At 40.3% G+C, this 12,356-nt stretch overlaps 1 protein-coding gene across 11 annotated transcripts in view; it reads left to right on the plus strand.

Moving 5' to 3' along the window:
* CELF2 (CUGBP Elav-like family member 2) overlaps positions 1-12,356 on the plus strand; it is a 559,446-nt gene that overhangs the window by 504,631 nt on the left and 42,459 nt on the right. For all 11 annotated transcript variants that reach the window (XM_087768249.1, XM_087768245.1, XM_087768243.1 and 8 more), the window contains 2 exons: positions 1,612-1,770; positions 3,193-3,256. In XM_087768249.1, the coding sequence (XP_087624375.1) occupies positions 1,612-1,770; positions 3,193-3,256 (223 nt within the window). The remainder of the gene's footprint in view (positions 1-1,611; positions 1,771-3,192; positions 3,257-12,356) is intronic.

The following is a 12,356-nucleotide window of genomic DNA, read 5'->3' on the forward strand; positions in this document are numbered from 1 at the left end:
GGAGGTGGAATAATAAATCCCAAGTGATGATTTTCTAAGATAATTCTGAAAGAACAGTATTGATGGGAGATCTTCATACAAGAGATATTATTATTGTGGTTTATTTCATCATTTCATCTGTTGATTGTGAATATTCTTATCATTTTCCCTGGTGTAAGGTTCTCCAGAGAAAAGGTACATGGCTGCTTTTTGTAAATAATAGAGGACAGGAACTTTTCTGAAGGCGTTCACAGTGTTGTGAGAGCTGCCATGGGAAGAGTTAGGTTAAGTATAACCCCGCTCCTCATCCCACACTATACACTTTGGCTGAAGTGCTGCTGTGTTTTTTGGACTTGAGTCACCTTTCACTCCTACCATTGTGTTCAGATGGAAGTTAGACAAGAAATTAGTATAACAAAGCATGGCAGGTGGAGGGAAGTTATTCATTCGATCCTATGAAGTTGGAAAACAGTATGCAATGGATTGACAGTTTCTATTACTCACAAAATGCTTGAATTAATTTGAAGAACTGAATCATTGCACTATATAGTTTGCTCCCTTGATTTTAAAAAATGAAGACTTGAAAGGTTAAAATATGAAAACATGTTTTTATATGTTAGTGGGGGAAAAAAATAGAGTGAGAGCAACAGAGACAACTTTCATATTCACATGTCTCATTCTCTCAGTGACTTTGCCCTGGAATACCCAGGGATCTGAAGTCCGAGGGAAATATCCAGCTTACCTCAAAAGTCCATCTGGTCCATGACCTTCTACTTCTTCCCAAGGGTCCCTCAGACATGGATGAGGAGTAGGCTACAGACCAGATCTCTGGGTCTTTCTTACAGCCTCCCTGTTTCCTAAGGTGTCTTACAACCCTCCCATATCATGTAACAAGATGCTCATAGAAGCAATAGAAGAAGTAGTGGCAATCAGGAATGGGCTGCTATCACCAGAACTACTCACTTTTGGTCTGCATCCTGCCCTTTGTTCACATCTCAAGGGTGCTTGATACAAAGCGTGCCTGGGAGCAGACCGCAGGTGGGTGAATTGTCCTGGCAGCATCGCCCTTTGTGCTCACTTGGGACTGGGGGTCCTTGGTACGAAAAGGACCAGCGAGCGGCTGCTGATGGGGTTGCTCACGGTCTATTTACATAGGGTGCACAAGCCAGCTGCACAGAGTGTGACCGCACAGCCAGACCGTGGTGGCAGGGCGGTGTTGGCTGTGTGGTCTCTGGCAGCAGGGAGGTTGGACACCTTTCCCTTTGGCGATGCCTTGAAAACAGACTGCAGACAAAGCATCACATCCATCTCATCAGCTGTGAAGCTTAATTAAAGAGGACTGGTACACTTTGCTGTCTCTGGCAGCAGTTTTGATAGCTGGAAGGAAAAGAGAGCCTGAGGAAAGGTGCTTTATAAAAAGAACTGCGGAATCAATAATTTCTCCATAGCCTCTTTTCCTAAGAAGCTGAAAATCTTAGTCCTTGCGGTCCTGCATAGGCCAATCACAAAGAGAGGGTGAGCGACCAGGTCATGCCATTGCCAGTGGCCCTATGGGACATGGCTGAGCTCACGATGCGAGGGTGACTTGGTGGGATTTAACGCTTCTGTCTTTCCTGATCTGTCTAACCACAGGGCTGCTCTTCGCCAATCGTGGTGAAGTTTGCCGATACCCAAAAGGACAAGGAGCAGCGGCGTTTGCAGCAGCAGTTGGCACAGCAGATGCAACAGCTCAATACTGCCACTTGGGGAAACCTCACAGGTCTTGGAGGACTCACACCACAATACCTAGCTGTAAGTTCATTTCAGAGGCGGTGACTATACTATACTGTATTTATTTTAGAACCATGGTAAATCAGCTGTAGTAAACTCCCTGCAATAAATTGCTAAGTCCTCCAGGATACGTAGCATGTCATCTTCCATGTAAAACACTCTGTATGTTTATCACATGGTCTAAAAATACATAACAAGGAATAGACTTTGAGTAAACATTTCAAGATGTGTCAGTGCTGTCCAAGCACTTAAAGTTTACTCATGCTGCAAAATAAAATTTGATTCCATTAGTTTTATTGTTCATTTGAATGTTAGAGCCTGTTTTTTATAGCTGGAATAAAATTTAAGTTCTTCCTTAGGGGAAGGACAGATAGGCAGCTGAACACGGTAGGGGCCATATCTATATGGTGCAGCCTCTAAACTAGAATGTCGTCGTTCAATCCTCTAATTTTCCACATTTTCATTTGGAAATGGCTTTCGCTTTAATGCGTGGTCCTGTCAATGCTAAACATGCGTGGTTCATAGTACGTTGTACAGAAAGTGAAGATGGCAGGGGAAAGCAATTTGTTTCTCATACATTTAAAATGGTATTTTCCTTGGTCCATTTGTAAGATGAGAAAGAGGCATTAGCTGCTGCCCCTGTTGGAGAAATCTGAAATCCACAGCCGCGTGTCGTAGGTCCTGGATGGCCAAGAGAGACTCCCCTGCAGCACAGCTGAGAGGGACCCTCTACCTTTTGTGGCTCGGGAGTTGAGAGGTCTGGTTGAGCAGCTTTTGGATAACTTGGGGAGTTCCTGATGGTTCCAAGTTAGACAAATAGATTCGTCCATATACATGTACTCTGTATGCATAAATACATAATTTGTATGCATACAATGCTTTCGTATAGTGATATAATTACAAACAGCAATTTACCTCATAAATAAAAATATGTATTAGTACTGAGGTAGGCTAATTAATACTGAGGTAGGCTAAATTGTTATATACAAATACCAGTCTAATGAGTATCTGTGTGCTTGATTCATAAAGATAATAAAGAAAAAACTGAATTCAAGGGGGTGGGGGAGAATGGACCGTGATTGACAGAGATGAGTTATGGTAACTACCAGACTACAGAGGGTTGTAATTAGTCACGCTATGTTGGTTTAAATAGATTTAACACCTGGTTGTTAAAAAGAATAAATTGATTAATTGTTTTAAAGCAGCAATGTTATTGAGTTTCCCTTGTGTCTGTGTGTTTCTTAATAGAGATTAGACATTAATATGGATTTACAGCATTGACTCTAGGGATGTTCATTCCAACAACAGACAGAAGCAAGAGACTATATAAATGTAAAGGAAAGCATAAATACTCCAAATGTGAAATGATAGCTCATTTTAGTTTTATCTTCATTTGTTACATTAATGTCAGATAGATTGCTGTGTTGTGTTGTTAATTTGCAGCTTCTGCAGCAAGCAACTTCCTCCAGTAACTTGGGTGCCTTCAGCGGCATTCAGCAAATGGCCGGTAAGTTATAAACCATTTCATTTTGCTCCAGCTATGTTTTGTATTCTTAAGCTATTGAATTCTGTACCTCTAATAATCACATTGTCGGGGGTGGGGGGCGTGTTGGGTATTAAATGTGGCAGATGTATTGGCAGGGGACAGCTCACGGTTCAACGTCAATAGAAACACTTTCTCCCCTCTTTCAGAAACTGAAATTAAACCCAGTGCTCCCAGGTTGTGCAAACAGTTTGTCTTGCATTAGTCACCTGCCATTTGTCCAAAGTAACCAATTGTAAATTGCAGGAGAGCTCTTAGTCCCCGCAGCTGTATCCTACCCTATGAAAAGTGTCAGTAAAGCAACAGCAGGATTACATTCTAATTTCCAGTGAGATTTCTGTGTCCCAAAAAATCAAATTAATGGCAGCCCTCAAACATTTTAATAATAGGTGCTGAGTAAAAATGTTCTGACCTTTTTAATGAAACCCAAGATTACAGGCCTACCGTCAGTATGAATTTTCAGGCTCCTTTTATAATCATGGAAAATTAACTGGGTGCCTTTTTGACTTTGGAACCCTAGTTGACAAAATTACACAACAGAAGCTTTTATATAAAAGTATAATCTTTAGTCTGGGGGAAAAAAGAAAGAAAGAAAAGGGAAAAAAAAATCAAAGCGTGAGCATATTTGAAAGCCAGCTAGTTGGAGGGTTTCTTAGTAATGAGCTGTGTGCCGGTAGTAACTGATGTGTAGTGATTAGCAAAAGGTCACTCCCACTGTGTGACCTACCATGCTGATACCCTAACTTAACATGATGCTAGAGAAGGCAGCGTGTGCAGTAAATCAGAGCACAGATGCACATTATGCCTGCCGCGAGAAACTGTTAAGAAGCTTTTTTTCTTGTTAGAGGAGGAAAAAAAAAGGAAGCACAAAACCCTTAAATTGCTACATTAGTTTATTTTAATCATGAACTCACTGAATCAATGAAATACAACATTGTCCTTGCTTCATCATCACAAAACAAGGGCTAAAATATTCAGAAGTCTTTATGAACACCATTTTCTCACTCTTCTTTTAATCCTGGTCTTCTGCTTTTTCTGATTCTGCTTTGAATGAATCCTGAAATACTTTAACAAGTACAGATATACCGCACCATATAGCTATACCCCACAGGTATTCTTTGCTCAATCGTCGTATTATGCCATTATTGCAGTGACATCAGAGACTAATGTGAACCTGCTGTCTGACAATATAAATTGGCCTACAGATGACAATATCTCCGAATTATTCTCTCTTCCTCAGACCTGCTGGCAGTGCTTGCTGGTTCTATTATGTTACACTTGCAATCTAGCATTTTTTCATCAAAAAAATGTATCTTAATATGATAAACAGAACAGAGCAGTTCAGTAACAGTTTTATACTTGGCAGTTTTGGAAGTGGCTTTGAGCTCAGAGATTGTGTTTAATGTTTTCATATTTGGTTAGGTCTACAAAATGAAAGAATTGAGACACCGAGGAAAAATAATGTGATATCCATTGCATTATGTGCACCTTAGAAGTTTTCTGTTGCCTGTTTCTCACTGTTAGTGTAGATTCAGCTTTGTCTCCAAGAACTGTGTTGAAACTAAGAATTTTAGTCAAGTAATTTCAGGATAGGTTCTCAGTCCAGGGTGTGATTTATTCTCTGAAAATCATTTGGTCTTGAATCTAGTAGAAAATCATCTTAAGAAATCATAGTGGCACATCATTGTTACTTGAGGGATATGCCTTGTCGACTAAAGATTAGATTGCTAATGCTCTCATCTATGGGATAATTTAATCACTGACTGCCTTTACTAGAAAATATGTATTTTTTTATCTTATATTCAAGTTATCAAAACAACTTGAAGTTTACTCCTTCCTTTCCCCAAAACACGTAAGTCTTAAACCTTCATGTTCAAGGTCAAATTACTAAATTTCTCTCCAAGCTGCAGCTCTACATGAAAGTGCCAAACACTAAGCGCTATTTCATCATTAGGTCTGAGACTTCTTGTCCTCTCCTCAGAAATCATGTGGCACTACGTTATGCTGTGCGTCTAGTATTAAAGATTCATTTGTTATGTTTTGTGAAAGGAGTAGAAAATACTCCTATGTCTGCAGCAAGATTTTGCATTACCTGCTGAAGCCATCCTTGAATGTTTGTAAAGGCCCAGAGTTTTTTAACTTAAGCTATATATGCTCATTTTACAAAAATGAATCTAATATGTATTTCCATATTGCGTATAGCTTGCCTATTAATAAAATATTTCAAGGTGAGGAATAAAATCTAGACACAATTAAGTAAGGTGCTAAAGAAGATCCGTCATTGCAGCTTGCAAGTTCTTTGAACTTTGAGTTTGAGGGGTCCAACTTTTATCTTTGAAGTCAATGGGTGTGCTTACCACTGAATTCAGACACTAAAAGTTTGATCAAGAGCCACATGAGCCACTGAAATTTCATTCTTACTTACATGTCTAGGCTCTAGCATCTCTTTTGTGCTTAAGTCTCAGTGAATTCACAGTTTGCTAAATTAGGACTTCTAATACAGCCACCCTCCTGTCCAAAATTAGGGACCTCCGAATCTGCAAGTATTTATTTGTACTGCTAAAGCTTGTGTTGTCTCTGTACTGAGCAGAAAGGACACAGCACACTCCCTGCTGCACATGTGAAGAAATATTAGCCATGCAGTCCTCAGCTATATTATTTCTTAAATCAAAGCAATTTTCTTTGCTAGCAGAGCAAAGACACTGATCTTCAGTGTGAAGTTATAAATTCCTTTTCCGTAATATCATGCCTCAGTCTGGTTAAAGTACTTTTTATGTGGCAAAAGCAGGCATTCTTTGGTTTTGTTGAAAGGAGTGGGTTTTTTAGGAATTTTTGGTTTAAGATAATTGGAGTTTGTTTGCTTGGGAGCTGGGGATCTGATCCAAAGAAAAATAGAGATTTTGGTCAAGAACTTGCTAACGTACAGACATTAAACCCACAGAGCACCAGCTCCAAAAGTGATTGCTGTTCTTGCTGTAGCAGCCCACTGGCCCTACTGTATGTTCAGTATTGCCTTTGCCCTATGTTCATAAACCAGGCATGAAGTCCCAGCAAATCATGAAACTGGCTCACTTAAAATCTGTGAAATACTAACATTTGAGAGACAAGAAGTAGCAGTTTGCCATTTAGCTTTCCAAGCTTTAAGGTTCCACACTTGGTTCCCCAGTTTAGGTTTTCTCATTTCTATTGAAAAATGAGATTTTCATTAAATTGTTTTATTTCTGGAGCCAAGCTGAAGAAAACAGTGTAATATGTTGAGACTGGTAATAAAGTCAGGAGAGCTGGCAGCACTGCCTTTGGTATTATAGTAATCCCCTGGTCTTGACTACAGGAGCTGACCCTACCTTGCCAAACTCTGCTTCACTGTCCTGTGTAAAACATATAAGCACATACCATCGTCAAGTGTATATTTTATAGTGAACACTTCCTCACATTTCCTCCCATCCTCTGCTATCTGCCAATGCTAATTTAAAGGCAATGTTTTCTCTCACATGCCTCTCAAACCTCAGTGTCTAGCCTGTGCTTTGTCTTTGGGGAAGGCTAATAATGTAGATGAATTACATTATGTGATTTGATTGTCTTACTTTAAAAAGACAATGCAAGCTACATTAAGCACTAGCAACCTTTCAAGCAAAAAAGATTCCTCTTTCAAATACACACAAATTGCATGGAAGGCTTAGTCAAAGGAGATTGATGTCGCATGAACGTTTGCATTGAGTTTGGCTGGCACTGGATCAGACCCTAAAAGCTGCAGTTATTTAAGCCAACCTGCCTGTTTACGAATCATAGAAACGTTTAGGTTGGAAAAGACCTTTAAGATCACCAAGTCCAAACGTTAATGTCACGCTGCCAAGTCCACCGCTAAACCGTGTCCCTAAGCACCACATCTACCCGTCTTTTAAATACCTCCAGGAATGGGGACTGAACCACTTCCCTGGGCAGCCTGTTCCAGTGCTTGATAGCCCTTTCGGTGAAGAAATTTTTCCTAATATCCAACCTAAACCTCCCCTGGTGCAACTTGAGGCCGCTTCCTCTCATCCCATCACTTGTTACCTGGGAGAAGAGACCAGCCCCCACCTGGCTACACCCTCCTTTCAGGCAGTTGTAGAGAGGGATAAGGTCTCCCCTCAGCCTCCTTTTCTCCAGGCTGGACAACCCCAGCTCCCTCAACCGCTCCTCGTAAGAAGAACCTGGAACGTACTATACAGAGGTTTTATATTACATAGGGCAATTGTAGAAAATTGAATTGTTCAAAATTATATGTTCTATGAAGATTTTCTATTGTCCACTGATGTAAAACGTTTTGGCAGGAATAAATATTCACTTGTACAGAAATATTTCTATGTGTGTGACCATTCAGGACACATAAACATGTACATTACTCACAAGACACAAAGGGACTCTCTTAATTTCATTCAACAGACAGTGTATTTTGCTTTCTGAATTCATGCAGGAGAAGAAACCATGATTTTGGCTTTTCTTGCTTTGGCTTTCAGATCCCTAAACCCTCTACAGCTGGGACTTTTTATATTTTTCCAATGTATGTTTTTTTCCCAGTCCTTTCCAAACTCTCTCACAGTTTGGTTGCATTTTGGGTTGAACTTCTGGCCCTTTCTGAGCCCTGTTCAATCCATTTCACCCTTCTTCTGTTACCCAAGCCAGATTTCCTCCTGTTGCAGAGTCTGTAGGAGCAGATGGGTGAGAGAAACTCCGCGAGGTTCTGCTTTCCGAATATTTTCCTCTAATTGTTGGACTGGCTCAGTGGATCTGGAGGGACCGGTTGGAAGCCAGGACCATCTGCACAAAAGCTCTATACTTTTGCATTGGCCCAGGATCCTCTATATCCTCTGACTCTTTGGTGGCTTCATTCCAGCAAAACCATACTGAAGGAGGGCTTCTCCTGCTATGACCTCTTTAGGGATATCATATTAAAAGTAAAGGTCACTGAGAAACTGTTTCCAGCTCAAGGGAGATAGCTGTTTCTTAAAGATAACTAGCAGTTTTGAAAATGTTGACCTCAGGGACTTTAGTAACAGTAATTCCATTGAAAGTCTTGCTTAATTTAACCCGTACCATTAGCTTTTTTTTTTTTTTTAGCTAGCAAATTAAACAACTCCAGTTAGCATTTTTTGGAGAGGCAGAGTTTGAAGCAAGTGAGGCTGTTCTCAATGCACCCGTTGCTTCTGCTCACAGGAGAAGGAGAGGCACCTTGAGAGGAAAACCAATGCTCGGCAGTTTATGAGACGTGCTTATTCAGGTGGTAAAAGTGCACAATATGGAAGTTTGGCTGAGTCTGGGCACAAGATCTGCAGCTCTGGCTGGGCTTTCGTAAACAGCAAAAGGAGGGAGAGGGGCTTTTTATTGTTTCGGCCCCTCTGTGGGTGAAATTCATCCCACTGAACCTCAGCAGTTTGGAAATGAGGTGTTCGGACTCCCTGCGATGTCAATGAAGAGGGAGTCACTCACAGGCTGCAATTCATCCTACCAAGGGCTGGGGTTAATCTATCTATTTTAGGATTGGATGAATCATCTGCTCACTCTCTCTCCTTTGACTATAGCAAGAGCCTGGGCAAGTAACTTTTATTTGGATAAAATTAGATCAGATGAATCTTTCCCACTAGGACTAGGGAAGCTTCAGTTGAGAAAAGCACATTTCTTGCCAGGAATGTGTTTAGAGCATGTAAAACTTGAAAATGTGCTGAAATCCTACGTGAGTCAGCTAGTAACCCTAACTTTCAGTCAGATTTAAGCATATACTCTTAAAAAGCAGGGGAGAATCAAATGTGGACTTAAAAGTTGTTTTAAGGGCTTTGCTAAATCAAACACTAAATGCTCAGGGTACCTTAAGCACTGTTCAGATAAGCAGCTTTTCTAAAGGTAGGCGCAGAGTATATATGGTTTGATGGAGGGAGCGCTCAGGTCTCCCATCTATTTTAATTCCTAGAATATTGCTGGAATAACATCACACTCTTTCAGACACAGGCCGTGAAGCCTTTACCCCCATTTTTAACATCAGCATGCAGAATGGCTGATGTCAGCATTACCAAATGGTTGCTTTTTGGCCCTGAGATGATAAATTTTACCTTAATCCACAAATTTTAAGCTTCAGTCAGGATTTAATTCAGAAGGAATAAATCCTAATAATTGGGAAGGATAGAATTGCCAAAGAAAAGGAAGTAAAGTTAGTGGGAACTGCTTATGAGCTATCCAGATTTGGCTCTGATAATCACCACTGACTTTGAAATTCTCCATGCATATATTGTCACTAAAATGTACCCAGTGCCGTCCTTTATTAAGAATTTGTTCAGCAAGCAAATCTCAACTGTATCCTAATATGATTTTATTACGGTTTTGGAAACCCAAGCACTGATGAGGCCTAAGAAGTCTTTAGGAAAGGCTCATGACTCTGTTGCCTCCTCTACAAATACCCGGTAATTCTGAATTTACAGTTATCACAGGAGAAAAGCTGTGGTGACTGAAATGAGGCAAATTGCTTCATTGTATGAAAGTTTGCGTCGGAGGCAGCACAAGAAGTTGTAAAATGTAAATCTCATGCTCTCAGATTTCCCCATGTTTTCACAGAACTGCATCTGTGACTGTGCAGCACTACAAAAATTTCCTGCGAATGTGCTAATAGGCCTTATGAGAATGTTCTATCACCATCCATCTGTCACTTTTTAACAGGCCTGATTGGCAAGCACTTGTAACAACTGACATCTGTTCTCGCTTATTGATATGTAGATTTATGGTAATTGCTGTGAACAATAAGACACAAAATTACCTAAGGTGAACATTAAATTAAATTTTCATGCCCCTATCCTTATAAATAATTTTTTTTAAATCTTAAGTTTCAAGCAAGACATACTGTGCATCTGTTTTGCACATAATTTAATTGTTTTTTTAATCTGCCAAATAACAAAATGAAAGTTGAATTTCCGTGCAATCTTGAATATTTGCCAAGCTGATAGCACATTGGTAAATACATGTTATTAAAAATGGAATCAAACAGTATTGTGATTCTGGTTTTTTTTTTAATAATTTCCCTTTAATTCCCAACATCGTCTCCATCATGAAGATCAAGAGTTATTCCTTACCCAGTTTTTTTTTTTCCCTACAGAGGGTTTTTCATTTTTCATGTGCAGCTCTGCCTATGAGGCTGTTCTTCAGCGTTAAGCGATTTGCATTTCTTCAGAGGGAAGTGCATTTGCTGAGTGAGCAGCACTTTCAAACAAAAACAATCTCCTCATTTGCGGTCCAGCTCTGTTGCGGGATTTGGGACTGTTTTGAAAAAGCTGTAGGATGCGAAATGTGTGAAGATAGTGTGTGAAAGGGGAAAGAATGAGAGAGCAGATTAGTCCCACAGAGCTATACCTTGGCTGAAGTTCAATTGGACCAAAAATCCCCATTTGAAAGCAAAGTACTTTTTAGGTCTGAGAGCATTTGGTTTCCCTCCTCCAAGTTTGTCCTAGCAAGTGGGATGTTGACGTACTTGACAAGTTGACGGGAGAAACCAATAAAGAGGGAGCAGAGATGGTAAAATGCCTGGGGAATGTGAAACAGTGATGACAGGACTTATTTTTTATATGTTTGAGCAGACAGTGGATCCTAAAGAGGAGGCATATTAAGCGATAAACCTGTTGACACAATCAGCTGTAGAGCATGCTGGATGACGGTGCGTGCCATGAGTCCTTGCTGACAGTCACATTTGGGTGCTCAATTCAGCGGGGTTCTTTGCTGTCCTTCTCTTATGTGTGTGTGACAACAGCAAGCAGTCTTTTTTCCTGAAGGCACCAAAGCTGACACCCTATAACATCTGCAGAGCTGGTTTGTGGTCTTTTAGTCACCTCTACAGTAAAATGGACTGGGTGGGAAGATGACGTTGTCACTGCCTAGCTCTTGTTTCTTAATCTTTTTTGGCATTGAAACTCTTTCTTCAAGTTGATGGGTTCCTCTTGTGCTTCCACAGGAAATGTCCCACTATAAAAAATGTTTTTGTGGCATGAGGCAGTACTGGTGTTTGTTTTGTATCCACACAGGCGTGACAGTGGTTTGTGAGCCTGGAGAGAGCAGTTGTTTGTTCTGCTGCCTGTTGACCTTGTCTTGCCTGCTGTACTTTTCCTTGAATGCTGTACAGCGTGCGTATGCTGGCTTCCAGCTTCACAGGCCTCTACGCACATAGCCTTCTGCAGCCTTGCATGCATGGATAAAGCCATGCATATGAAATGCAATCGAAAAAGCAACATTAAATTGCTTCAAAATCCATTTTCTTCTAAACTGAGGTTTGGAGAAAAGTCCATGCATCTTCCAGAAGCACGTGGGATTTCATCTAGTTGAAGCTATTTTGAAGTCTGACCTCTAGGACTGTTCTGTATTGGTTCACTATTATTTAATCCTGCCATGTGTACTGTTTAAAAGTCCAAAGTGGAAACCTCCCCACAGAAGAAATATAAACTGATTATGACTGATCCTTCTGATGAATAGCTACCCAGTGCGTGACAGAAAACCATGCTGCCATGGTGGAGAGCAACCCACTGCTTTACCAAATCTCCATTACAGAATGGCATGAAATCTGGCCTCGGTGAAGACCAGCAATGTTTGCTGGACATTCTTTGCTGCATTATTTATATTTCTTATGAAAGAGGAAGGTAAATGATATTTGAGGACCAAATATCAATCCAGGATAAAAATGGATTCCATATCTCATTTTGAGAACCACTGTCTGCTTTGTTTGCAAAGAGCTGGACCCCAGCTTAAGTCTTCTCCATCCCTAAAATCCTGTTTGAGGTAATCTGCAGAATCTTACTATCAAAGAAAGAGGATTTTTAAATGAAAAAAAAAGAATTTTACACCTGAGGCAAGTAGGTGTAAGTAGGTCAGTTGACTAATTAAAAAGAAATAAATTAAAATGATGCTAGCAAAATATCCTATCTCAATTTCTGTCTGAATTGTACTTTTTGACAGAAAAGTTCTCAAGTTAAACCACAGATAAGATTTGAAAACCGTTACGGATTTCCTTACCACCGCTGGTTTCAGAAACTTATTCGTTAATACGATGCTGCTTTCA

This window comes from Nipponia nippon, unplaced genomic scaffold (genome assembly GCF_047370975.1).
Source record: "Nipponia nippon isolate SJK-2023a ecotype South Korea unplaced genomic scaffold, ASM4737097v1 scaffold_3, whole genome shotgun sequence".
Lineage (NCBI taxonomy): Eukaryota > Metazoa > Chordata > Aves > Pelecaniformes > Threskiornithidae > Nipponia > Nipponia nippon.